This window comes from Dipodomys spectabilis, unplaced genomic scaffold, assembly GCF_019054845.1.
Source record: "Dipodomys spectabilis isolate Male_0828 unplaced genomic scaffold, ASM1905484v1 ptg000147l, whole genome shotgun sequence".
NCBI classification, from domain to species: Eukaryota; Metazoa; Chordata; class Mammalia; order Rodentia; family Heteromyidae; genus Dipodomys; species Dipodomys spectabilis.
Genome location: NW_024870824.1, coordinates 6842413 through 6869608, shown reverse-complemented (window position 1 = coordinate 6869608; position 27196 = coordinate 6842413). Strand labels below are relative to the sequence as shown.

Here is a 27196-nt window from a genome sequence, read left to right as displayed (position 1 = left end):
CAAGTGGTAGAGTGCTAGCCTTAGGGGGGAAACAAAAAAACAAAAACACTCAGGGACAGCACCCAGGCCCTGATTTCAAGTCCCAGGATCAGAACCAAAAAAACAAAAACAAAAACAAAACCTCTAGGGGGCAGTCTTTCACCTTCTGCAGGTACAAGATAGTCCCTTTGAGAACAGCATAGAATTTCTTCCAGCCACGCCTCCCACGGGGAGCTGAGGAGAGACATGGAGAGTGTGTCTGCCACCAGCCACTCCACCATCTCCAACCCTGCCTCCCCCATCCAGACTTCCCCCAGCCCTGCCACGTCCACCCATGTGCCCATCCACAAAGGAGGGGCCAAAAGGTGGGCCTTCCTCTGTGAGAATCCCTCCCATGCCCCCTTCCCCAGCCTGACACCCACTCCTCTTGCCATCCATGTCAGCATGAGTCTTCCGGGTCAGCACGCCATGCTTGTAGGTAGTAGCACTGAGAGCCTGTGGGACATCCAGGAAGGGATTTCTGCCATCCAGGATCCGTGTCACTTTTTTCGTGCCTGTCCCAAACTTGTCATCCACCAGCTCAGACAGGGATTTCCTCAGCTCATCCTCATCTCTAGGAAGGTACCAGGCCTAAGCACCACTTCCAGAGAGGCCTCAGCCCCATATCCCACCCAACACCCCCTGGAAGCCAGGGTCAGAGGGGAAGGACAGCCAGCCATGACAGGCTGAGATAAGGAGATTCCATACCACAGATCCAGATCACTGATCCTTGACCTCTGATCTTTGATTTAGGACTTCTAAGATAATCCTTACTCTTGATCACAAGTTGTAGATTTCACCATCACCTTCTCCTCAAAACCAGCAGTGGACATCATACAACTAGGTCTATAGTTCAGTCCATTCCATAGCAATGTAAACACTATTTTTTTTTCTTGTCAGGCTGGGGCTTGAACTCGGAGCCTTGAGCTTTTACTCAAATGTTTTGTTCATACCTGGAACTCTACTACTTAATCTATACCTCTAGTTCTGCATTGCACACTTTTAGTCAAGACAAAGAATTAGCTCAAAGTGAATTCTACCATGAGTTGAACAAACAGCTGGTCAGGGGTGGTCAGGGCTCTGGGTTAGGAGAAATCAGCACCATGGAGAGTGGTCAGCGTGACTAACCTGAATCCCCAGCCACTCCCTCTCCCAGAGATGCAGTCTCCCCATACCTGTGCCCATGGGCACTACTCACATGGCCCATTCCAGCTTTTCATTCTTGATGGAGTTGTAAAGAGTCTGAGAGAGGGGAGAAGAGAGGAATTCAGTCCAAGATTCAAAGTGCTCTCCATCTACCTCAGTAAGGTGTAGTAAGGAAGCATAGTTCCAGCTAATGGGGCAAAGTGATCCATACTGGTTGGTGTGATGGACAAATGAGTGGATGGTTGGATGTATAGATACATGATATTGTCATTTATTGTCTGCCCCCACCCCAGGAGACTAAGCTTCATAAGGCCAAGAGTGGTCTGTCATGTTTGCCACTAAATCTCCAATGCATGGTCTAGAACTCAGCATACTGTAAATTCTCAATATAGTGAATGAATGGTTGGGATGATGGATGGATGGATGAATGGATGGATGGATGGATGGATGGATGGAGGATGAATAGGTGAGAGGTGGGTGAATGAGTGATTTATGAGAGTTAGGGTATATGAACAGGTGATGGAGGAGTGGGTGGGTATTTAAGTACAAGAGTTATTAAAATTTTTCTCCTGAGAATGCATGCACAGGAAAAATGAGTGAGTGAATAATAATGGGTAGAAGATTAGTAGTTGGCAAGAAGTGAATAGATGGGTGATGGCTTGATCTCATGAGTATGTTTGTAACGAGTGCTTCTGAATGGAGAGGAGGGTAATTATAGTGAGAAAAGAGATCATGTTCTCTTTTTTGCTTTATTTTTAATTGCCACATAATAAAATTTTACCTCTAGATTCTATTCAACTCCCCTCCTGGCACCATCATGTTGTTAAAATCAACTATCTAAAAATGAATTCCTGATCTCCCTCCCTCCAAAAGAAATCTTTCTCTTCTTTCTCCAAAGTGTAGAACTGACAAAGTTAGAAAAGCCAGAACTCTACCCTAGCCTTCAAAAGGAAACTGTTTCCTTTTATCCTTTGGTGATGTCAGAGGGATGAATGGTGGTGGTGGTGCAGTGAAGGAGGGGACAATGCGGGATACCGCTGTGATGGTAGCAGTGATGGTGATTACTGTGAAGGCGACGGTGACTAGAGCATCTAACACAAACATCACAAAGCCTACCCCTCTGCCTCAGTCCAGGAACACAGGACATCCAACTGTGGAGATGGATGGTCTCTAGTTCTGCCCCCAAGGTCATGGTAGTCTTGCCCCCAGCATTAAGGGCCTGGAATGTTAAGATTTAAGGGGGCAGAGACTTCTCTATACCCACTTAGGACACGGCTGGGAGGATGGGAATCCACAATAGATAATACCTTCAGCAGGTCTTTGGCAAAATCTTGGCCATCATTCAGCTGGTCCAAGTTGGCAATGAATTGCTGGCAGGACATCTTCTTGCCAATGTTCTGTAATGGAGAAATGGTTCTGTCTAAGAGTCTAGAAAGGCTGGTGAGGCCTTCACACCCTGCCCTGCCCATTCCATTCAGAGGGAATGAGGCAGCATCAAGGATACTAAGAAGACTAAAGCATTCTGAATGTTCCTTTGTTTCTAAGAGTTTTCAGAACTCCTCTTCACATTCAAGAGTCTACCTGATTGTTAAGCATCAGTGAAAGGTTAGAGTTCTCTTCAAACCCAGATGGAAGAGGTACTGGAATCGTTGACATTTGCCAGCTGCCTACTCTCTTCCAGACATTGTGTATGACATGCAGTATCTTATTTCCTTCTCACCACAGGGTAAGGAAACAGGGTGCAGTGGGGTGCCTATGATCACACAGCAAGGATGTGGAAAGGCCAAGTGTGTCTGACATCGAAGTCCACACGCTCACCCGCTCCTCCAGGCTTAACTCTCCCAAGGTCACTCAGCACCAGGACTTGAACCCAGGCCTCTTGGCTCCTGAGCCGAAGCTCTGTGTATTCCGCCACAACCGCCTCACCCTCTCACCTGCACAGAAGGGCAGCAAGACCTCCAAGAGGTAAAATCAGGGAGAGTTTGGTCTCATGAAACCAAATATCAGTTTCCACCAACACATATGGGTGCCCCATGCTATACTGGGCTGACAGAAAGAAAACCTTCACCCTTGGAAGTACAAAGAGCTGTGGTCCCAAGGTTTGACTTTGGTTAACCACTGAGTAGTGAAAGAGCTTGCAAGCTCCAAAGCCACCACTTGAGAGTCGCACTTTCAGATTCTCCTTGATTCCTTCACATATCAGGAAGCACAAGGTGGTCCTCCTCTTTGTGACACGTTGTGGATTTGGGTTTGCTACAGGCAGTGTTCCCCAGATTTAATTGCAGAACCATGATATCTCATAAGATGGAAATAAATAAATAAATGATATACATACATAAGTACAAATATGTGTATATATACATATGTACATACCTTGTTTTTGCAAGTATTAGGGTTTGAACTCAGGGTCTTGCATTTGATCATCTTGTTTACTTGGCTGGAACTCTACCACATAAGCCATAACTTCAATCCAGCTTCAAAAAATAATTTTTTGTGCCAATACTGGGGATTGAACTCAGGGCCTGGGTGCTATCCCTGAGCTTTTTTGTTTAAGGCTAGCACTCTACCATTTAAGCCACAGCTCTACTTCTGGGTTTTATGGGGCTGATTAGAGATAAGAGACTCTGCCTGGACTGGCTTCAAACCATAATCTCAGACCTCAGTCTCCTGAGTAGCTATGATTTCAGGCATGAGCCACTGGTGCTCAGCTCAAAAAAGAATATCATAATCAAGTTTATGAATACATTCTAGGGTTTTTAACAGGCTATGTGTATTGGGGTTCTGCAAGGAAAGAATTTCATGTTCATATCCTCAAATTTATTGATCTTGGCATCATTTCAACAAAGATAATCTATTCACATCACATAGGATATTTGATTTAGAAAACAATGGTGTAGGTAGGCACTTTGTTGGTGAAAATACTGGGGATTGAATTTAGAGCCTTGTTCTTGCTAGGCAGGTACTCTACCACTTGAGCCATGCTTGTGGCCCCTTTTTAAATTAATTTTTTGCCAGTCTTGGGGTTTGAACTCAAGTCCTGGGCACTGTCCCTGAGCTTCTTTTGCTCAAGGCTAGCATTCTACCACTTGAGCCACAGCACCCTTTTTCTGTTTATGTGGTACTGAGGAATCAAACTCAGGGCTTGATGAATGATAGGCAAGCCCTCTACCACTATGCCACATTCCCAGTCCCTGCATTGATTATTTTTGAAACAGGATCTCACGTTATGCCTGGGCCAATGTAGGCTGCGATCCTCCTATTTGTGCTTCTTCATGTCTCTTTGATGACAGGTGTTGCCATTGCTTCCGACAATTGTGCTTACAAAAAAAAAAAAAAAAAACTGGCACAACAGACATGAGCTACTGTATTCAGTCATTGGTTGAGATGGAGCCTCATAAACTTCTTTTTCCATGGGCCATCTTTGAACTGAAGTCCCTGTATAACTACCTCCCAAGTCACTAGGATTACAGGTTAGAGCCACTGCAGAAATAGAAAATCTTTAAAGACTTGTAACAAGTAAAAATAAAGATTAAATCAATGATTTAAAACTTCACAGGGAAAAGCCAAAGATCAGATGGCCTCTTTGATGAATTTTAAAGAACATTTAAAGAAGCCAGACTCGGCGACTCATGCTTGTAATCCCAGCAGCTTAGAAGAACAGAAGGCTTGCAGTTCACGGCCAGACTTGGTAAAAAGTTTGTAAGACCCTCATCTCAGCTAATAAAAAGCTGGGCACAGTAGCATCCCAGTTACTTGGGAAACAAATAAGAGGATCATGGTTCAGGTCAGTCCTAACTTACACACCAGACCTTATCTCAAAAATAACTAAAGCAACCTGGTGCCAGTGGCTCATGCCTGTAATCCTAGCTGAGGAGGCTGAGATCTGAGGATCATGGTTCAAAGCCAGCCCAGGCAGGAAAGTCTGTGAGACTCTGATCTCCAATAAACCACTACAAAACCAGAAGTGGTGCTGTGGCTCAAGTGGTAGAGCACTCTCCTTGAGCTGAGGAGTGCAGGGATAGCACCCAAGCCCAGAGTTCAAACCCTACAACTGACAATTAATTAATTAATTAATTTAATTAAATAACTAAAGTAGCTGGGTGCTGGTAGCTCACACCTAGCTACTCAGGAGGCTGAGATCTAAGAATCTTGGTTCGAAGCTAGCATGGTGGAAAAACCTGGGAGACTCTTATTACCCACCAGAAAACTGGAAGTAGAGCAGTAGCTCAAAGTAATAGAGTGCTAGCCTTGAACAAAAAGCTTAGGGACAGTGCCCAGATTCTGATTTCAAGCACCATAATCAACAAAATAGATAGACAGATTAGATAGACAGACAGACAGACAGACAGACAGACAGACAGACAGACAGACAGACAGACAGACAGACAGATAGATAGATAGATAGATAGATATAGATAAATAGATAGATAGCACAAAAAGAACTATTTATAATATCATTCAAGTGATAAAGTACCTTTCTAACAAGCCGAAGGTCCTGAGTTCAAACTTTAATACCACCAAAACATTTTAAGAAAAATTAACAACAATCCTTTCAAAATCTTCCTTCCTCAAAAAAAAATGAAGAGGAAGGAACACTTCCCAACCCACTCCATAAGGTCAGCATTATGCTGACAGCAATGCTAGACAAAAATATCACAAGGAGCCCGGAGTCGGTGGCTCAGGCTTGTAATCCTAGCTACTCAGGAGGCTGAGATCTGAGGATCATGGTTTAAAGCCAGACCGGGCAAGAAACTCCGTGAGACTCCAATAAACCACTAGAAAACTGGGAGTGGCGCTGTGGCTCAAGCGGTAAAGCACTTGCCTTGAGCTGAAGAGCTGAGGGACAGTGCCCAAGCCCAGTGTTCAAGCCCCATGACTGACAAAAAAAAAATCACAAGGAAAGAAAATTTAAAGTCACTAATCTTATGAATATAAATGTAAAATATCCTTTTAAAAAAATACCAGGAAACCAATTCAGTAGGATATTTAAAGGATTAGGCTCTGTGGCCAAACAGAACATATTTTCAGAATATAAAGGTGGCTCAATACATAAAAATCTATCAATGTAATACAACACATTAACAGAACAAAAGGGGAAGATACATTATTATTATTCCAATTGATGTAGAAAAAGCATTTGACAATATTCAAAGTATCCACCAAACTAGGAATGGAAAAAAAAAACCTTTAAATGACCAAAAATGCATTTAAATAGCCTGCAGCTGACATCATACTCAGCAGTGACTAAATGTCTTCCCTAAGATCAGGAACAAAGGGAAAATGCCTGTCTGTTTCATTTCTATTGAACATTGTATTGAGAGTCCTAGCACAAGCAATTAGACAAGAAAAATAAACAAAGCATCCAAATTAGAAAGAAGTAAAATTATCTCTAGTTGCAGATGACATGAATTTATATAGCAATAATCTTAAAAGAAATCACAAAAAAATTAAATAATGATTTCAGCAAAGTTGCAAAACACAAGTTCAGTTTACAAAATCTAGTTGCATTTCTACATAGCAGCAATTAGAAATCAGAAAATGAAATTGAAAATAACAATTCCAATTTATACCAAGAATAAATTAAGTAAAAAAAATTAACCAAATAGGTGAAACATTTGTATGCTCAAAACTATATTACTAAAAAAAAATTAAAGAAATCAGGCACTGATGTCTCACCACCTATAATCATAGATACTTAGAAGGCTAGAATCTGAGGCTTGTGGTTCGGAGCCAACCCAGACAGGAAAGTCTGTGAGACTCTTATCTCCAATAAACTACCAAAAAAAAGTCAGAAGTGGCGCTCTGGCTCAAGTGGTAAAGCACTAGCCTTGAGCAAACAAAGCTCAGAGAAGCCAGGCACCAGTGACTCATGCCTGTAATCCTAGCTACTCAGGATGCTGAGATCTGAGGATTGTGATCCAAAGCCAACCCAGGCAGGAAAGTCTGTGAGACTCTGATCTCCAATAAGACACCAGAAAACTGGAAGTGGCCCTGTGGCTCAAGTAGTAGAGAGCTAGCCTTGAGCTGAAGAACTGAGGGACAGGGCCCAGGCCCAGAGTTTAAGCTCCACGATTGACCAAAAAAGTTCAGAGATAACACCCAGAACATGAATTCAAGCCTCAGGATGGTTAAAAAATAAATAAATAAATAACACAATGTAAAAATATAAATAGGCAAAAGACAACAGGCATGGTGGCACATGCCTATAAGCCTAACACTTGGGAAGCTAAGGCAGAGGATCAAAAGTACTAGACTAAGTTACAAATAGCGATCCTATCTCAAAAGAAAAAAGTAAACTATCCATCAACTGTGGCAAACACTTTGAAGTTCCTTATAAACTTAAGCTTATAATTATCACTGGATCAGTAAATCCTATCTAGGTATATACTCAAAAGAACTGAAAACAGATGTTCAAGCAAAAAACTTGTACACAAATTTTCATAGCATCATATTCATAATAACCAAAAGGTGGAAACGGCTTGGTGTGATGGCTCAAGCCTATAAGCCTAACTACTTGGGAGGCGTTAATGGGAAGATTAAGATTAAGATTTGAGGCATAAAATTTCATGACATCTAATCTCAAGCAATGGCTAGGCATGGTGGTATGCACCTGTCATCCCAGTGACATGGAGAAGCACAAATAGAAGGGTCAGCTGGGTAATAAAGAAAGGCCTAACACAAAAAGGACTGGTAACATGGCTCCAATGGTAGATGTCTGCCTAACAAGCGTAAGGTCCTGAATTCAAACTCCAGTAGTATGAAAGAGAGAGTAAAAAAAAACAAGTATGTACTAACATATCCATACATGCTATATGTGTTGCAAACATACAATAGAATATTATCTGGTGGTAAAAGATGAAGTAATGATACGTGCTACAATATGGATGGATTCACCTTGAATACATGTCCCGTGAAATAAGCCAGACACAGAAAGGCAGATACTATGAGTCAAGAAAGCACATCAGCAATTGTCAGGGGCAAAGCAAAGGAAGTGATCGGGTGAGAGTGCTTGTAGGTGTGAGGTTTCTTTTTGAGGAGATGAAAAAGTACTGATACTACCTAGTAGTGGATGATTAGACGTGACTGATGTTCTTAATGTCACTAAATATTGGGATTTAAAATGGATAAAATAGTAAGTTCTATGCTATGTGTGTTTTACCACAATAAAATAAATCAGTAAGGAGACAGAAAATTTTTACAACACAAAAGTTCTTGGCCAAATTGACACATGTAGAATACCACCAACTATACAACAGAGTTCTTTCTAAGTCTGAAGGAAATGTTTACTGACATTTACTGACTCTCTAGGCTCAAAAGCAAGAGTCAACAAATTGCAAAAGGATATCAACCTAAGTAAGTTATCTGCTTTAAAATATAGTAATAATAGCCGGGTGTTGGTGACTCACACTTGTAATCCTAGCAACTCAGGAAGCTGAGACCTGAGGATCATGGTTAGAAGTCAACCTGGGCAGGAAAGTCCATGAAACTCTTATGTTCAATTAACCACAAGAAAACTGGAAGTTGAGATGTGGCTCAAAGTGGTAGAGCACTAGCCTTGAGCACAAAAGCTGAGTTCCAGGCTGAGTTCACAGGCTCTGAATTCAAGACACACTCACAACATATATACATATGTGTGTGTGTATTAGACAACCATGCAAAAATCCTTGTATTGGGGGGAAATAAAACACATGTACTCAAGGTATTCGGGCCACTCAAAGCTCTTGAAGAAGTGGTTTAAGACCTCTGAGTTCCCATTTCCTCTTCCCTTCCACTTCCTCTTGGATCAGCAGAGTCTCCCAGGCTGCCCAGGGCCTTTAGACTTTCTCACTACTGCTGTCTTCCAGCAAAAACAATTCACAATCCATCTGGCCCACAGCTCTATCCCAGGGCTGCCGGTGGCTCTCAAGCCGGGTGACCATTCCCTTAAGTCCATCTTCCTGCCTGGCACAGAGGCTGGTGGGACTGGGGTACCACCCAGGCCATCATCCAGGTAGTGAAACTTGATTGGTGCCTTTGAACCCAGAGAAGCCACGCCTTTTCCCACAGGTCCAGCATGACCTCTGCATACAGCCCAGAGGTCAGAACAATTCTAGCCTATTTAAGACTGATTTCAGAAGAAGGATAAGAGGCCAAGCATGAAGAAAGCAGCTGTCATCTTGGAAGGAACTCTATGCAAATCCTGACTAAACCTTAATTACACTTGGTAGCCTTTTAACATTCTTGTGTGAGGTTCTGTCATATCTGAGAATGGCCTTCATGACTGTAGCCAAATCCCTGCATCTGTCTCTCAAGTCTGGCGCCATCGTGCCCCTTCCTGCTGCCACCCCATCCCACCAGCGATTCCATAGCTGTTCTTCAAGCAACCCAAGGGCTGAAATAAATCAAGTTGTTTCCAAAAAGAAACCCATCCTTGGTTCAGCTCAGACTCTCTTCTCTGTCCACCCTGTCTCTCTGCTTCCTCCTTGATGGTTCTTCCCCTGGGGACTGAACTCAGGACTTTGCTTTTACTAGATAAGCACGCTACCACCTGAGTCATGCCCACAGATAGAGTCCTACATCTCCCAGGCTAGGCTCAAACTCACAAGCCTCCTGTGTCTGCCTCCCAAGCAGCTGGGTTTACAGGCATGCACCACCACCATGTCTAGCCCAAAATACTTGAATGTCTTTCTCTTCATCTTTTCTCCAACTCTAACCCGAACTGTCATCTTTTCCAGTTTGGAGGTTGAAAAGTCACCATTTCTCCGGCATACTATCCTTCCAACTCATCCCAGGATCATTCACTGACCTGACATCCAAGATCTACCACTTCCAACAGCCCATCTGAAGTATGCCCTCCTCATCTCTATCCCATCCCTCCATCCCAGCCCCCTCTAGAACACTCGCTCCAGCAGTCGACCCTCTGCTGAGATCAAGTGTCCCCAATGTCATTTTGACCCCCTTTAGGATCCAGGCTCCATCATTAACCGCTTCTCTGGAACACTTTCCTTTTTGCCTCTGTCATATTTGCCTAGAAAACACCTACCATACATGATAAATTATACAAGACTCTAGGCATTCACACTGTGAGACCAAAGGAGGACAAGGTAAGAAACACAAGGTACAGTGCCTATGTGTATCTGATTATACAAACTACTTTTTTAAATGAATTCCAGGAAATGAAAATGAGATTTTTTTTTTATGTTACCGTTTTTGTTGTCTTTTCTTTTCATCCTGTTATTCATTTATCAGTTTTTGGGAGGGTGAGGGGGCACAGAAATGGAGGTGAACAAATGCCATAGTGGTACTCATTAGATACTATGTTGAAAATGTTGAAAACTATACCACTTGTGGGTACGGAAAGGAGAGAAAAACTGGAAAGAGAGCAAGGGAAAGAGGGACATTGTCCAAAAAGAAGTGTACTCTTTACCTGGCTTATGTAACTGTAACCCCTCTATATATTACCTTTATAATAACAATTTTTGTTGTTGTTGTTGGTCGTGGGGCCTGAACTCTGGGCCTGGGCGCTGTCCCTCAGCTCTTCAGCTCAAGGCTAGCACTCTACCACTTGAGCCACAGTGCCACTTCCAGCTTTTTCTGCTTACATGGTGCTGAGGAATCGAACCCAGGGCCTCACGCATGCAAGGTAAGCACTCTACCACTGAGCCATCTTCCCAGCCCCTATAACAACTTTTTTTAAAAAAGAAAGAAAATATCTACCCTGATAAAACCTAACTAGTTTCTGATACTATGCCTGCATCCAAATCCAACCAGATGAAGAAACTTGGGGAAGAATACATAGTCAGGTTAACTGGTCCCATCTTATATCTGTGACCATGATGAGATGAGCATTAGACATCCTGACTACACTGTTATACTGTTATACTTTCCTAGTATGTTTGCTATCCATTCTCCAACATGACCCACACATCTGCTCTTTCTCTTAATCCTCAATACCCCAAAACACACACATCATGATTCTCTCTTCAACTTTGCTTCCCCATTGTCAATCACTCCTTTCTCCACATACTATCTTCTCTTGGCTTCACACACACACACACACACACACACACACACACACACACACACACACATGAATTTCCTCTGATTTTCCTCTCCTGATCTGTTTAAAACCAGGCCCCAGGACTTTGCCATCAGCCTGCCTCTCTCTCCGGGACACTCATACGATCTCATGCCTTTAAGACCCATCAGGATTACAGTCACACACACACACACACACACACACACACAAAACACACACACCCTTCTATACTCATTGTCACCTTGGGGTCCCCATATTACATCTCCCACACAGCATGTCACAAATGAGACTTGAGTTTCACCTCTCCCACTCATGCAGAACTTCCTTCCCTACACACAGAAATTTTTTTGCTGACACTCAGAGTGACAGCACTTCCCAGCCAGATGCCAAAGTGCTCTTATACCTTCTTCAACCGGCCAACTCCATCAGCAAGCCCTATGAGATTCTCCATCCAGAGATGACCTTGCCAGCCATGCCACCATCATTCATCTTCCCATCTGGACCCAAACTAACAGCCACCTTGGAAAAAGTTTTGTGAATCCTCAAAAAGTAAAACTTGAGTACCAGTGGCTCAGGCCTTTAATCTTAGCTGCTCAGGAGATTGATATCTGAGACTTGTGGTTCAAAGCCAGCTGGGGCAAGAAAACTCATGAGACTCTTATCTCCAATTAAGACCCAGAAAGCCAGAAGTAGAGTTGTGGTTCAGGTGGTAGAATGCTAGCCTTAACCAAAAATGCTCAGAAACAGCTTCTAGGCCCTAAGTTCAAACCCCAGAACCAGAACAAAAAAAGTAAAACTTAAGCTGAACATCAGTGGTTCACACCTGTAATCATAGTTAATCAAGAGGCTGAAATCTAAGAATTGAAGTTTGAAGCCAGCCCAGGCAATTAACCACCAAAAAGCCAGAAGTGGAGCTATTGCTCAAGTGGAAGTACACTAGCCTGGAGTAGAAAAAGCTCAGGGAAAGTGCCCAGGCCCTGAGAACAAGTCCTATAACTGGCACAAAAAAAATTTAAAAAGTGGGACTGGAAAGGTGGATCAGTGGTAGAGTGCTTGCCTTGCATGCATGAGGCCCTGGGTTCGATTCTTCAGCACCACATAAGCAGAAAAAGCCGGAAGTGGCACTGTGGCTCAAGTGGTAGAGCGCTAGCCTTGAGCTGAAGAGCTGAGGGACAGCGCCCAGGCCGAGTTCAGACCCCAGGACTGACAAGATAGATAGATAGATAGATAGATAGATAGATAGATAGATAGATAGATAGATAGATAGATAGATAGATAGATAGATAGATAGATAGATAGATAGATAGATAGATAGATAGATAGAACTTGGAATTCACAATTTATGTGAATTATGTGACCATAAATATGGTCCAGCAAGTCCACTCATAGGTATAGACCAAAAAGAACTAAAAACAGATGTTCAAATACAAACTTGTACATAGCAGCCCTGCCATGATAGCCAAAGATGGAAATCAGCCTTCCTGGCTCCTTTACCTGGACCATGTCATCCTAGATCTTTCTGTGGGTGGCTCCTGCTGATGCTCAGGTGTCTGGCCATGCCCTGAAGGCCTTCTGTGATTCCCCCACACACACCCCCAGTTCAACCTCCATAATGTCTTTTTATTCCCTTCATACCCACTGCTTGTAACCACTTGTCCTAACTAGAAGGAGCCTGAGGCAGGCTTCCTTTTCCTGTCTTGTTCAAGGAACCCAGAAGTTGTTCTGGAGACAGGTCACTGAGGCTCCTCCCTCCAGTCTGGACATCCTCCCACAGGAAAACTTCCCACTTCCACATCCAGGCCATGTCCATCTGGCAGGCACACTCACATCCTCCGAAGCCCTTATCCTGCTTCCCCCTCTGATGGGAGCTTTTTCTGGGGACACTGGTGGGACCAACATTCCTAAGATCACCACATTGCACCAGGTATCCAATCCCTGTGGGAAGCAGAGGTGGCATGGGGAACAGAAGCAGGTCTGGAGCCCTCTGAAGAGTCCCCAGTTCCTGCACCACCAGGCCTTGGGCAAAGCACCCACCTATGCTGTCTCCATTAATCCTCTTGGGCCAGGACTTGATGGTGGAAAAGCAGAGCTTAGTGAGGTAGGAACACACCTCCCACTACACAGCTGCCATGTGAAGAAATACAGGGAACCTGACCCAGAACCCTTGTCCCAGTTGTTAGGCAACTTTGCCTTCGGAAGGAAAGCTTCAAGAGTACAGAAGGCCTGTTCCACCTGCTCCTCGCCTAAACATTCCTCCTTAGCTACAGCATTAAGGTGGGACCATGGCCACCCCTGGGTCTGCTAGCCAAGAGCTCACCATGTTTTCCCTCCCTTCCATACACACTGAGGCCAAAGCTACCTCAGACAAAATTGTCATATGTTTATTCTTCCTAGCAAGGGCACTGAGCCCTCGTAGGGCCAAACACCCATGTATGCCTTAGAGCCCAGCCCATGCTGTTCCTCCTCTCCCATGCCTGCTGTAAAAGGGCTAAGAGACTGGGCCTTCAGGCTGGCCATCATTAAGTTTTAAGATTAACAGTGAGTACTATTGTTATTCTCCTGTAATAATACTACTCATAATAAAAATCCTTACTAGAAGCCAGGACAGGTGTTGTGTCTATTACCACTCTCCAGGATTCTAGGGGGGGAAATCGTGACCCTCCCCCTCCCAGCAGATGTAAACCCTGAGACTAAGAGAGGGCCAGTGGTTTGCCCAGAATTGCACAGCTGCCACACAGTGGCAAGGGAAAAGGTGTGAAGTACGGTTATCTCATTCCACCCCACATTGCCCAGACTTCCCTGGTTAATGCAGTGTTTTGAGTTCTGAAATGTCCCAACACAATCGAAGGGGCTTAGCCAGCCCAGCATGAACAATGATGGGGCAGGGGGTAGGGCTAGATGGTGTGATGGATGGAGATGGGGTGGGGGGCACACAGGGCATGCACACCACTAGCTGCACTTACCACCTGAGGGAGGGAGGACAGGAGAGCCCAGAGGGGCCCGCAGCAACCAAGGAAAGAAGACGGAGTTAGTGAGCTGAGAGAAGTCTTGAGAAAGATTGGGGCTTGGGCCCACCAGTCTCAAAGTCAAGACTGAGAGGGCAAAGTGAATGACAAGGCCTCTTGAAGGTCACCTGGCACTACCTGAGTGGGGTGTGGCATCTCATCAAGGCTGCACGTGAGCATGCAGGGGAGGCAAGGTAAGGCCCCAGTCATTCAGCATTAAAGGGTCTGGACCCAACAAGGGGCATCCCATCTTATCTGCCGTGTCCTAAATGCCCCATGCTCAAGCATTCTCACTGTTCCGCTTGGGGACCAGAACCTAGGCAAGGCTCACACGGACAAAACTTGGACAGAACTGAATGCCCAACACTCAGGTCTGCTAAAAGAACCACTGCCACTGAGCAAGAAGTCTCTGCCTGGGAACTGGGCAAAGGGTCAGATGACTTGGGTGAGCCAATGAGAGGTCATGTCCCTTCTCCCCTCACTCACATGTCCATGTAGGTCCGTGTTGAGCAGCATCAGGGCACAGGTGAGTGTGTGGATCCCGTCTAAATCAGAGACAGTAGCATTCTCAGTGTAAGGGCACTGTGCCTCCCCTCACCCCCAGCCACCAACCTGTCTCGCAGGAGAGCCAGCCTGGAAGCTGTGGAGATGGAAGAGGCTACCTGCCAAGGCACCACAGAGCCTGGGCTCGCTCACATCGTGCTCCCTACCAGTCCACTTGACTGTCCCAGTCAGGACATCCTGTCCCTTAGAGGGAACCTGACTACCCTGCGCCTGCTCTAGCCCAGACAGTTGCCTCCTGCCTCCCCACCAATGGCTCTGGGTCCCAGGCCATGCCCTTGTGCTAGTCTTAGGGGTCTTGTCCCTTAGTACCTGACACTCAGGTCCATCCACAGACCCTACCTCTAAGAGGGCCCTGGCCCACCCTTCTCCACACCAGGACCCTTACTATGCCAAAGCTGGGCCTGTGACAGGACCAGGGAGTGTGAACACCTGTACAATTGAAGCCCTAGGACAGAGGACACCCAGGGCCTGGGAAAGGCAATGGTCAGGATCTGTAGGGCTCTCTCATCCATTCCACGTGCCATCAGTAGTTCATTCATGCTCATTGAGCACTAACTAAATTCCACAGAGAAGTGGCGGGCAGGAGGGGGGAGGGGCAGAGCAGGGCGGCTTCCCTACCTTCCGAGGTGCTGTCATCAGGGTTGCACTGGCAGTACCGGCGGGAGAAGTGTGTAAGGACACGCTCACGTTCCTGTGTCTCCCCCATCAGTGGGAAGGCCTTCAGGAAAGTTCTGGAAAGCAATTCCAAACTGCTAAGGATCTCCCAGAGCCCCCGAGTCAGTCTGGATCCTCATAGGGAATAGAAGCCTTAACACACACACACACATACACACACACAATGAAGGGCCAGAGCTCCCGAATTCCATTCAAGGTTTCACACCTTTTCTAGTCCCTGAAGCCAAGAGACCTTGGCTACCCCCACTCAGGACCCCTGTGAAGGAGGGACACATGAGCATTTCTCTCCTTGGGGTGAATGAACTCCTCACTCCCCCTCCACTGCGGAGCACAGGCTTTCCAACTCTCCCTTCACAACACTTATCCTCAGTAATTCTGCTCTTTCAGCTGAGGTCCAGGCCCAGCCCTGGACCTTCTCATTCCTTTTTACATCCTAAGTCTGAACTGTCACCCTAAGTCCAAGCTGTCACCAAGTCCTGGTGGTTTGTGCTTCACGTTCATCTCAACGCCTCCTCCATCACCCTCATGGAAGGCTCAAGAGGCCTGCTGCCACCTCCCAATAGGCATCCCTGCCCTCCACAGCTTCTGCCCTGCAGAAACCTTTTCTACAGAGGAAGGCGGAGCAGGCACAGTGGTTCTCACAATCTCAGCACTGAGGAGGCTGAGGCAGGAGGATTGTGAGTTTGAGGGCAGCCCTGCTGCCTAGAACCTGTCTCTGGCTCCCAAGACCCTCAGAGTAACACATGGTGGGTTCACTGATTGCTGGCTCCCTTCCTGGTCCTCTAACTGCACACTCACCTGGTGCTTCCCTGACCCCGCTGAATGGGACAGCCTCACTCAATGCTCTGTGCCTCTGGGCTCTCCCAGGGCAGCTTTCCTATGCTCGTAATCTGCCTCAAGTGCTCACATAGGTCATCCACTGCTTAGGAAATGACCTTAATGCTGATACCAAAGCCAAACGGATTGGGAAATGGGCTTGGGTCCCTCACCTGGGAACCATGCCAAGAGCCTGGGCAATTTTCCTTCTCTTGGAACTTGCAAGGAAACTGTAGGCTGTGTCAGTTTGGGCCTTATCTTCCCTGGGTTCATGAGACAGAATATCTCTAAACCTACACTGCCCACTTCTCTGCATCCCCTCTGGGCTGCCTCTAAGGGAACCTCAGGGACCTTCAAGTTATCTCCTCGCTGGCATTTCCTCTCAGCAGGCCTTCAAGACAGCCCAACTACAGACCAGTTTTTAAATGCAAAGACTCTCCAATCCCACCTCTGCTTTCTGTACCCTCTCTGTCCCCCTCCCTTCCCTGTCCTCTTCCCCACTTGTCCCCTCCCTCTTCTCCTCAAACTCCATTAATTCTTCTGGAAATGTAGACTCCATCCAGCCTTAGCTGGTCCTTCTGAGGAGTCACCTATCCCAGATCCTCCTCTCCAGCCCACCCTCCCTTCTCCAGGCCTCTCCACCAAGCCCCGCCAAGCACCCCAACCACCCCACCCCCACAGTCTCAGCTATCCTCGGGCTCAGCCTTTTCATCTCTGACCCAGCAGTCCTTCTATTCTAGCCCCTGAGCAACCTCCCCTCTATCTCCAGCCTCGGGCCTAGTCCTCTCCCACCTGACCCTCTTCAAAAGCATGCACACCGCGGCTGCTCTTGCTGCCTTACTCCCAGCACCTCTGTGCTCCCCAGTGCCTGTGCCTCAGTGTTGGTTTGGTATACATGACCCACCAGTTCCAGTATCTAGACTGAGATCTGAGGATCCAGGCTTGAAGCTAGCCCAGGCGGATAAATCCAAAAGACTATCTCCAATGAACAAGCAAAAAGCTGAAAGTAGAAATGTGGCTTAAGCGGCAGAGTGCCAGCCTTGCCTTGTGTGCAAAATCCAAGCAAGAACACAAGACCCTAAGCTCAAGCCCCAGTATCAGTGTGCACACGCACGTGCACGCACGCACACACACACACGCACACACGCACACACGCACGCACACACACACACACACACACACGCACACACACGCACACACACAAATGGAGCTAAACAGGACAACGTAAGAGGACCATAAAATGGACCACTCACATTTTGCTCTGGTCTACTGTACATCCCTCCTAGACAAGATTGTCACTTCCCCCTGCAGCTGGTCTCTGGTCATCATAGACTACAGCCACCCACCTCACCCATCCTGCCCCCTGTGGCCTGCTCCTGGCCACCCTGAGGCCTGTTTCCTGGGTCCAGACACCAGTAAGAGCTGGGATGAAATCTCCTTCACCACTCCCACTTTAGTGACTATAAGGCAGTCTCTTACCTCTGCCAAATTTCCTGACCTGAGAAAATAGGAATGGTGGTACCTAGTAGACAGGGTGCATAAGTGTCTATGGATGTGGGAAGCATGAAGGGCTCAACACAGACAGGCCCTCTGCCTTCTCTCTTCCCCTCAAGAGTCTTGACCACACTCCCACCTGCAGATCCTCACACTGTCACATAGCTGGCACTCACTGAATGATTGAACTACTGTTGCTCTTAAGGCCTTTCTCCATGCTGCACCAAAAAGCCAAGCAACTTTCCCACTAAACAGAGAGAATGGATGAGGGTAAAGATGGCAGAAGAAAGGGAAATTAGGTAAGACAGAGGGATAGAGGGGGTGAAGTCTGATTGGAATACATTGCATACATGCATGCATGGAAATGTCCTAGTCAAAGTCTCCCTTGTATAACTTATGTAAGCTAATTTCAAAAATAAACAGAGAGAGAGAGAGAGAGAGAGGCTTGCCCAGTTATGCAGAAGTTTTGATAGAGCTGCAATGCGAATCCAGATATGCTGACCATACCACCCCTAGGCATTGTCCCATCCAGGTCCCAGCCCCACTGACCTGAGTGCTCGATCCAAAGTGAGGCCTGAGAAGTCGAAGAAACTGAGGTATTCCCCAGCGACCAGCCTGCTAAACTCATTGCTGTCAAAACAACAACGACAACAAAAACAAACAAACAAAAAAGCACAGGAAGCCAGTTAGAAGCAGGGTCCAATCCAAGGATAATAAAACTATAGGAGGTACTTAGGGAGTTGGCCCCAGAGTACGCTGGCACACTCGTCCAGATCTGCTTCCCCCTGCTGGCCAGTGGTGCTCTAATTTTTGCCTACAAACCTAGCTATTTAGGAGACAGATCAGGAGGATTTCAGAGGCCAGCCTAGACATACATGTGAGATTCCTTCTCAATGAATAATTGAGCATTGTGGCACCAATAGCATGCCGTTCCATATCTGATATGCTGAGATTAAGAGGATTTAAGTTCTAGGCCAGACAGAGCAGCAGAAGTCCACAAGATAGAGTTCACAAGACTCCATCTTAATGAAAGAAAGTTAAGCATGGTGGTACACACCTGTCATCCCAACTATAATGGGAAGTATAAAATAAGAAGATTGTGAAACAGACATGGATCTGGGCACAAAGTGAGATCCTAGCTCAGAAATAACTAATGAACCAGTGAGATATGTTCACCACAGAGGGAGACTGAACCTTGCTATTTTAGTTAGCAAATGCAACTACTAAAAATTTTATCTCTAACCAGAAAAAAAAAAAGAAATAACTAGTGAAAACAGGGCTAAAATGGGGTTCAATAGTACAACGCATGCCTAGCAAACACAAAACCCTAAGTTCAAACCTCAGTACCATCAAAAATAAAATAAGAAGACTTCCTAGAAGAAGCAATATCTCAACAAACTTAGGAAAGTAAGAGTCATCAGGTGAAGGCAGTAGGGGGTAGAATGGTGCCAGGTGTTTCTATCAGAGGAAGCTACCCACAAGGCCATGTAGCCAGTCCCTGGAGAGCAGGAAGGGGGAAGCAAGAGGTGAGGCAGGGAATTGAACCTGCAGATCCAAGAAAGAGTCAGGATGGGATTGTGTAGATTTTGAATCAGCATAGTACGATGTGAATTTTGAAATACCACCTGCTATGTAAACATCCATTGTAAGGGTGTCAGAGATGGGGCAAAGATTTAGGAGGCCTCGTCTACCAGAAAGAGAGATGGATTGGATTATAGGGCATGAATGGAAATGGGAAATGTCAGTCATCAGGATAAAGACTTATCATAAGTCATCATCCACAAGGCCAATAAGTGCTGGGTGTGAGGGGAGAGGAACGAAGTCAGGCAGCAGCCCAGGGCAGAGCTCTGAGGAAAGCCCTGGTGAGGGAGGTAAAGGAGGAGAGAGCCAGCAAAGGAGCCAGAAGTGGAGAGGAAACTGTGTGTCATCCTGGAGGCCAATGAAGAATATGTTTTAGGAAGACTAAAATGAATAATTTTGCCAAAAAATGGAACAAATTGCCACTTGATCCTAATCAAGCCTCAAGCTTTCCTGCCAGTTCACAGAACCCATGGCAAATAGGCAAACATGTAAAATAACACCATGAGGATTCCACATAGAAAATATGGGAACTCTCCCAAAGACTAATGACTTTAAAAGAGAGGTAGCCAAGTAATATGAGGCAAGCTTGTAATCCCAGCATCTTGGGAAGCAGGGATTAAAGGATCAAGGGCACTTGCCTAGCAAACGTGAGGCCCTTAGTTCAAATCCAAGTATACGGTCAGAGGGGAGAACTGTTGTGGATTAAAAGACAATTAAGAGGGCTGGTGATATGACTCAGTGGTAGCTAGAATGTGCAAGTACATGTTCAAATTCCCCCAGTACAATAAATAAAGAAATAACACTTAAGAAACATATGGCCAGGGCTGGGAAGGTGGCTTACCTAGCATGTGTGAAACCCTGGGTTCGATTCCTCAGCACCACATAAACAGAAAAAGTCAGAAGTGGTGTTGTGGCTCAAGTGGTAGAGTGCTAGCCTTGAGCACAGAGAGACTCAGGGACAGTGCCTAGGCCCTGAGTTCAAGCCCCAGGACTAGCAAAAAAAATAATAATAAAGTAAGAAAGAATGAAACATAAGGCCAGATGCAATATGTGGATCTTGTTCTGATTTGACCAAACCAACTGGTTTTTAGATAGAGAAAACTAAACACAGAATGTTTAAGATGATTACAATATTTTGATATTTTTGTCTAAAAATTATAATGGAATAATAACTATTTTTTTAGAAATCTCTTATCAGGGGCTGGGAAGGTGGCTCAGTGGTAGAGTGCTTGCCTTGCATGCCCGAGGCCCTGGGTTCGATTCCTCAGCACCACATAAGCAAAAAGAAAAAAGCCGGAAGTGGCACTGTGGCATAAGTAGTAGAGTGCTAGCCTTGAGCTAAAGAGCTGAGGGACAGTGCCCAGGCCCAGAGTTCTGGCCCCACGACCGTACCCAAAAAAATAAATAAATAAATAAATAAGAAATCTCTTATCAGCCAGGCACCAGTGGCTCACGCCTGTAATCGTAGCTACTCAGGAAGCTGAAGATTGGGTTCAAAGCCAGCCCAGGCAGGAAAGGCCATGAAACCCTTATCTCCAATAAACCAACAGAAAATCAGAAGTGGTACTGTGGCTCAAGTGGTAGAGTGCTAGCTTTGAGTGGAAGAGCTGAGGGACAGTGCTTAGGCCCAGAGTTCAAGCCCCATGACCAACAAAAAAGAAAGAAAGAAATCTCTTATCATTTAGAGATATATATTGAGGCACTTCTGGATTCAATAATACAGTATCTGAAATGCACTAAAATATTTTAGCCAGTAAGCTAGCATCAGTGACTCATGCCTATAATTCTAGCTACTCGGAAAGCTGAGATCTGAGGATTTTAGTTCAAAACCAACCCAAGAAGACAAATTTGAGAGACTCTTATCTCCAATTAAGTAGCAAAAAGCTGAAAGTGGAAGTGTGGCTCAAGTGGTTTGAACCAAAAAAAGCCAAGCAAGCTGGATGCTCATGGCTCACACCTATAATCCTAGCTACTTAGGGAAGCTAAGATCTGATGATCACAGTTCAAGTCCAGCCTGGACAGGAAAGTCCATGAGACTCTTAGCTCCAGTTAACCACTAGAAAACTGGAAGTGGAATTGTGGCTCAAAATGGTAGAATGCTAGCCGGGCGCCAGTGGCTCACACCTATAATCCTAGCTACTCAGGAGGCTGAGATTTGAGAACTGAGATTCAAAGCCAGCCCAGGCAGGAAAAGTCCATGAGACTCTTATCTCCAATAAACCACTAGAAAACCGGAAGTGGAGCTGTGGCTCAAGCAGTAGAGCACTGGACTTGAGCTGAAGATCACAAGGCAGCGCCCAAGCCCAGAGTTCAAGCCCCATGACCAACAAAAAAAAAAAAGAAAAATAGAATGTAGCCTTGATCAAAAAGAGCTCAGGGACGGTGCCCAGGCCCTGAGTTCGAGCTCCAAGATCCTCAACAACAACAAAAAGCCAAGCAAGAGCAAGAGGCCCTAAATTGAAGCCCTAGTGCCAACACACCCCACACCCCCAACCCACCAAAATTAAAAAAAAAGAACTTTGACAAATGGATAAAGGACCTTGTTGTGATAGAAGAAATTAGGAAATTAGATTGGAAAAAAACATTGATAGCTTTGGACAGATGGAGATTTCATGTATTAGTCTCTCTGCTTTTGTGTATGAATGGAAATTTTCATACTACAATGTTTAAAGAGGGATTGGAGGTAGAGCATTTGCCTGGCACATGCAAGGCCCTGGTTTGACCTCCCAACTCCACCAGAAGAAAAGCTGTCAGTAACTACAAGAAGTTAGAAGTGACTGGTTGTGTCAATGCCGATGAAGGTGGCCTGGGTAGCAGCCAGCAGATTCAGACACCATGTCACCAGCGATCTTGAAAAGGAAAGTTTCCACAGTGGAGACACTGAGTACGGAGGAGAGAGAGGGGACCTGCCCATGGCCAAAAAACCTGAGAATTCTGGTTAAGGAAGGTGGCAGGGAAGATGCCTGCCGAGGGAGAAGTCAGGGGGTGGGATGGGGGAGGGGGCAATCTTGGAAAGGTTCCTGCCATCTGCCAGGTAGGAGGGGATAATTAGAGAAGGGGGTGTGATTTTCAAACTAGGACTTCAGGGGGCTCCTAGAACAGGAGTGACAAGGAGGCTTCAGAGGGTAGAAAAGGCGGGAGCCAGAAGAGGAGCCCAAAGTCCCTACTCCCTAGCCTTGTGAGTATGGGAGACCAAGTCTTCTCTGCCCTTCTCAAAGCCTTCTTGGAGTAATAGAGGCATTCTGCATTAAGGGGCCAGAGGTCAGGGACATACTGCAGTCAGGCAGGCTTAGGCAGTGCCACCAGGCCTCATCCTCAGTCTCTGCCCACTACACCCCATGTGCCCAGTTCTCTTTGCACCCACCCTGAATAGTCCTGGGCCTTGGAGCTTCCAGACCCTTACTTTGTTTTTGTTTTTTAATCAGTTGTAGGTTTTGAACACAGGGCCTGAGCGCTGTCTCTGAGCTTCCCCGCCCCACCCCCTCCCCAAGGCTAGAATTCTACTACTATGAGCCACAGCTCCACTTCCAGTTTTCTGGTGGTTAACTGAAGAGAAGAGTCTCATGGACTTTCCCACCCAGACTGGCTTTGGACCACAATCCTCAGATCTTAGCCTCCTGAGTAGCTAGAATTACAGTCATGAACCACCGGCACCTGGCTCTGGGCCATTTTGTGTGTACATATGCCAGTCTTGGGGCTTGAACTCAGGGCCTGGGCAGTACCCTTGAAGTACTCTACTATTTGAGCCACAGCTCCACTACTGGCTTTTTTGGGTTTTTTCTGGTTAAATGGAGATAAGGGTCTCACAAACTTTCCTGCCCAGGCTGGCTTCAAACCATGATCCTCAGATCTCGGCCTCCTGAGTAACTAGAATTAGAGGCATGAGTCAACAGTGCCTGGCTTCCAGACCCTTTTGCTGGTACGAATAGATATTATGGCTTAAGGAGAGCTGGGGACCCACTTTCTAAGTTCTGAAGCTCTCAAACATTTCCCTTTATCTCCCCCTTAGGTTCTCCTTTCCCTCTAGCCCCATTTGGTAGGAAACTAGCTCCTGACTGGCTGCTCCTCCTCCACCAGCACCCACGGTGACCCCATAACCACATCCAATTCCCAAGCACAGAGGGCCTGCCCACCACCCTCCCCTCCCTAAGAGCAACAGCCCTCACCCAAGCAGCTCAGATAGGAAATAAATTTAGGGCAAGGCCAGGAATGAGGACAGTGGCAGGAAGAAGTACCCTGAGGGACTCAGGAGCCCCCTAGCACCAGACACCCCTGAAAAACGCCAGCCACTCCCGTCCCCTTCTTTCTGGGGAAAACAGTGGATTTTCCTGAGGTGTGGAAGGCCTACTTACTTCTTGCCCAGCTGCCGAGCCACATCACAGCGTTGGAAGCCCTCGAGGTGGTAGAGGCGGCGAGCCAATCGATGGGCAGCTTCGTTGACCCCCTGGCACCCATTGGCCAGTGGGTCTGTGCCGCCAGGCTCCAGGCCCTCTGAGCTGCTCAGCTCTGAGTCTGAGTCTGACAGGCCATCCTTCAGGCTGGGGTCACTGCAGATGGAGAGGAGAGGATAAGAGGCCCGGAGCAGAGGCCCTGGGTGAAGCGGAGACACACTTGCAGGGAGGAACCGAGCAGGGGAAAAGGTTCCACCATAGCAGGAGAACACCAAGTTGGCTTCCAGAAAGGCCCAGAGCATATGCCCTCAGCACTGCTCCCTGACCCCACCTGAGTGGAACAAGCCAGAAAAGCAAAATGGGACCCCAGGACCTAGATGGGAAGTCTGGATGCAGAGGATGGAGAAAGGTGACCTTGGAGAGGGCTTATCAAATTTTGGCCATCTGGTCACTACCTCCTCTGGTTCTCCATTTTCCCACCTATTCCCAGCCTCTGCCCCGCCCCCCCTCACCTGGTTGAGTTCAACAGCTTGTCTGTGTCCTCATCCTCATCCTCCTCCTCTCCACCTGGGGCCCGAGGCTCGTCTTCATGGAATCCATTGGGCACCGCCGTGAGAGACAGGTGGCTCAGGACATTCTCTGAGCGGCTGCTGGAGATGGAGCGCCGCAGCGGGCTGCCCAGCTCCCCATCCCCACCAGCCGCTCCCATGTCCCCCTCTGGCCCCATATCTCCCATGCCCAGTCCAGCTCCGGGCTCAGGGCTGTCTCGGGCCCGCTGCTGAATGAGGGGTGTGAGGGGGGCCTCGAAGCTGACGCAGCTGTCGCTCTCATCCGTCAGGCTCAGCACATCTAGGGAGTCAAGGCTGCTGTACTGGGTGCCTCGCAGCAGCTCCGACTCCAGAATCTTCTCAAATGTGGCACTAAAGCCATCCCGCACATCCGGCTCTCCAGGGCCATCCAACCTGTGAGAGACAAGAACCCCATCACCATCTTTCTCGGGTACCCTCTCTACAGAGGAGGTGACCCCACCTCCTAGTGGCTATATTCTTGTTGTTTTGTGTTGTTTTTCGGACGAAACTTTCTAAGAGCCCAGATGCTAGATGGGGATTGAGATGCAGTGGTGAGAAGGAGGATCCGGGGCCTACCTAGGCCACGGTAGGCATGAGATACTCGACTAATGGACTGGGAGGCCTCTTTTCTTGACTTGGCCTGCGGGGCTGCTTCCTCTTTGCTCCCAGAGCAGTGTGGACTTCTCCCTGCTGCAGTTCATGTCACACAGGTTCATAACTCTGCTGTCCCTACAGCCTGGAACGTTCTTAGCCAGCCACAAGAGGAGGACTGGCCAACGCCATGCCAGCATCTCCCCTGTATTCTGTCCTCGGGATGTCTTCATGTCCTCGCTAGCCCTTCTCAGCTTGTAATATTCTGTATGTTTCCTTGCTTAGTATGCTCCCCTACTCCCCACTCCCAAAATTAAAGTTTCACAAGGCCAAAGTCTTCCCAGGCCAATGTTAAGTATTGGGGACATCCAAATATGGTTCTCATCTCAAATGGTACCACCATCTCTTATTTCCTCATGCAGCTAGACAGAGCTGAGGAGCCTACAAACCATCAGCACAATATTCAAAACTCCATCTGCCCCTTCCTTCAGCCATCTCAGATAAATAAAGATGATACACTAGGAAGCCCCAGCCTCTGCCCCCACTCTAGCCACTGCTAGCTGCTGGTGGCCACCAGAGAATACACTACTCCCACTTGCAACATCCCTCTCGTAGCCAACCACAGAGCTCCACACATACCAACATGCAAAGACATCCCTGTGGCCCCCACCAGTGTGCTGCCAGGCACACACATGCACACATTCTGCATGCTGTCTTCTCAATCTTCCTTGAGACCTCCTACGCTTCCCCCTGCCCATCCCCACCCTCCTTTGCACAATGGCACCCCCAAGGCTCCAGTCTCTCCACTCCCTAGTGAGGATAAGAGACAGGGTTTTAACTCCAGTGAGTGGGTGAGTGCGATTCCCCGTGGAACTTTCTGAGGACAACCTCCTGGGGGGATAGCGGATGAACATCTACTTTCCTGGGCCCAGCTGCAGAGTTGGGAGTTTTTCTGGGAATCTCCAGGAAGGGGGAGAAGAAGTGGACCAGATGATCTTCCACATCAAGACCTTTCAAAAGGACTTGGAACTCCAATGTGGCTGGGATGGAGGGAGTACAGCCCTCCTACACATAGGAACAAGTCATAATGGCTCTGGGGGAGGGGGAAGGGGGCAGCTGAGGGCTGGCCCTTGAATTCCCTTTCACAGCTCTTCCTTCCAAAACACATAGAAGCTAGACAAAATAAGAACATCAAGGGGCTGGGAAGGTGGCTCAGTGGTAGAGTGCTTGCCTTGCATGCATGAGGCCCTGGGTTCGATTCCTTAGCACCACGTAAGCAGAAAAAGCCATAAACGGCACTGTGGCTCAAGTGGTAGAGCGCTAGCCTTGAACTGAAGAGCTGAGGGACAGAGCCCAGGCCCAGAGTTCAGGCCCCACGACTGACAAAAAAAGAAAAAAACATCAAATCCCCAATGTATATGAAAAATCAAGAACCAGAGAGACTAAGGCAAGATCGCAGAGTAACGGAGTTGGAAATGTGATCTCCCTCCCTTCCAAGACACCCATTTACCCCAGCTGAGGGTCCTCAGCATCTAGACAGAGGCTCCCAGAGGCTTCATCCCTCTCTGCCAGCCCTTCAGCCCTCCAGGGCCTGGACTCTGTTAGATCTTCCAGAATATTTGCATCTGGTCCCAGTGCCAGGCCATTGGTGATGGAGAGGTCAAGGCTGAGGTCAGGCAGAGCTGCATCCTGCTGCGCTGTGGTCTCCTCAGAATCCATCAGGGCTCCTGTTTCCCCTTTCCCTGGGCAGCTGAGGTAGCTACCCAAGCCCTCACTTGCCACCACTCCATTCTGTATTCCAGGCTCTAACTCAGGTTCCAGGCTGGGATCCCAGGTGGCGCTGCTGTCTGTGGGCAGTGGAGTTGGGAACTTGTTTTCCTCCATGGCAGCCACTGCCTCTGACCCACTCTGGCTGCTCCTGGGACTCAGTAGACCTGGAAGAAAGCAGAGACACTGGGGTCAGTAGGCAGGACAGGGGCTAGGAGTATGAAACCCAAAAGAACTCCCATCAGGGACCATCTCCTCAGGAACTCTTGGACAAAATTTAGGCTTGTGTCATGGCTCCCTCACTGGCTTCCCAGGCCAGCCTCTCTCATCTCTCACCTGACCAGCAGCCCCCCTTCCCTGTTAACACTTAGGTCTCTGCTGTGCCCTCCAAAAATCACCAAAGCCCTGTGGAAGATCCAGGTGGGAGGAACTAGAAAAGAACTCAGTGACACACACACCGCACCTCCTCATTCATGCTGGTGAGTGACAGACACAAAAGCCCCAGACTGCAGCAGCCAGGCCTTGGGGCTCTTCCCATGTTCTCTGCCCTGACTTCAGGAA

The 27196-nt window shown here is 47.2% G+C and overlaps 1 protein-coding gene across 2 annotated transcripts in view; it reads right to left on the bottom strand.

Moving 5' to 3' along the window:
- Nucleotides 1-26752, bottom strand: part of Psd2 (pleckstrin and Sec7 domain containing 2) — a 35052-nt gene extending 8300 nt beyond the window's left edge. The window contains exons 1-10 of one of the 2 annotated variants that reach the window (XM_042692105.1): nucleotides 26379-26752; nucleotides 24221-24670; nucleotides 23670-23864; nucleotides 18286-18366; nucleotides 15370-15482; nucleotides 14674-14732; nucleotides 2472-2561; nucleotides 1217-1260; nucleotides 402-592; nucleotides 143-213 (exon numbers count right to left, since the gene is read on the bottom strand). In XM_042692105.1, the coding sequence (XP_042548039.1) occupies nucleotides 143-213; nucleotides 402-592; nucleotides 1217-1260; nucleotides 2472-2561; nucleotides 14674-14732; nucleotides 15370-15482; nucleotides 18286-18366; nucleotides 23670-23864; nucleotides 24221-24670; nucleotides 26379-26752 (1668 nt within the window). The remainder of the gene's footprint in view (nucleotides 1-142; nucleotides 214-401; nucleotides 593-1216; nucleotides 1261-2471; nucleotides 2562-14673; nucleotides 14733-15369; nucleotides 15483-18285; nucleotides 18367-23669; nucleotides 23865-24220; nucleotides 24671-26378) is intronic. The other variant, XM_042692106.1, reaches the window with a different exon arrangement.
- Between the last annotated feature and the right edge of the window lie 444 nt (nucleotides 26753-27196).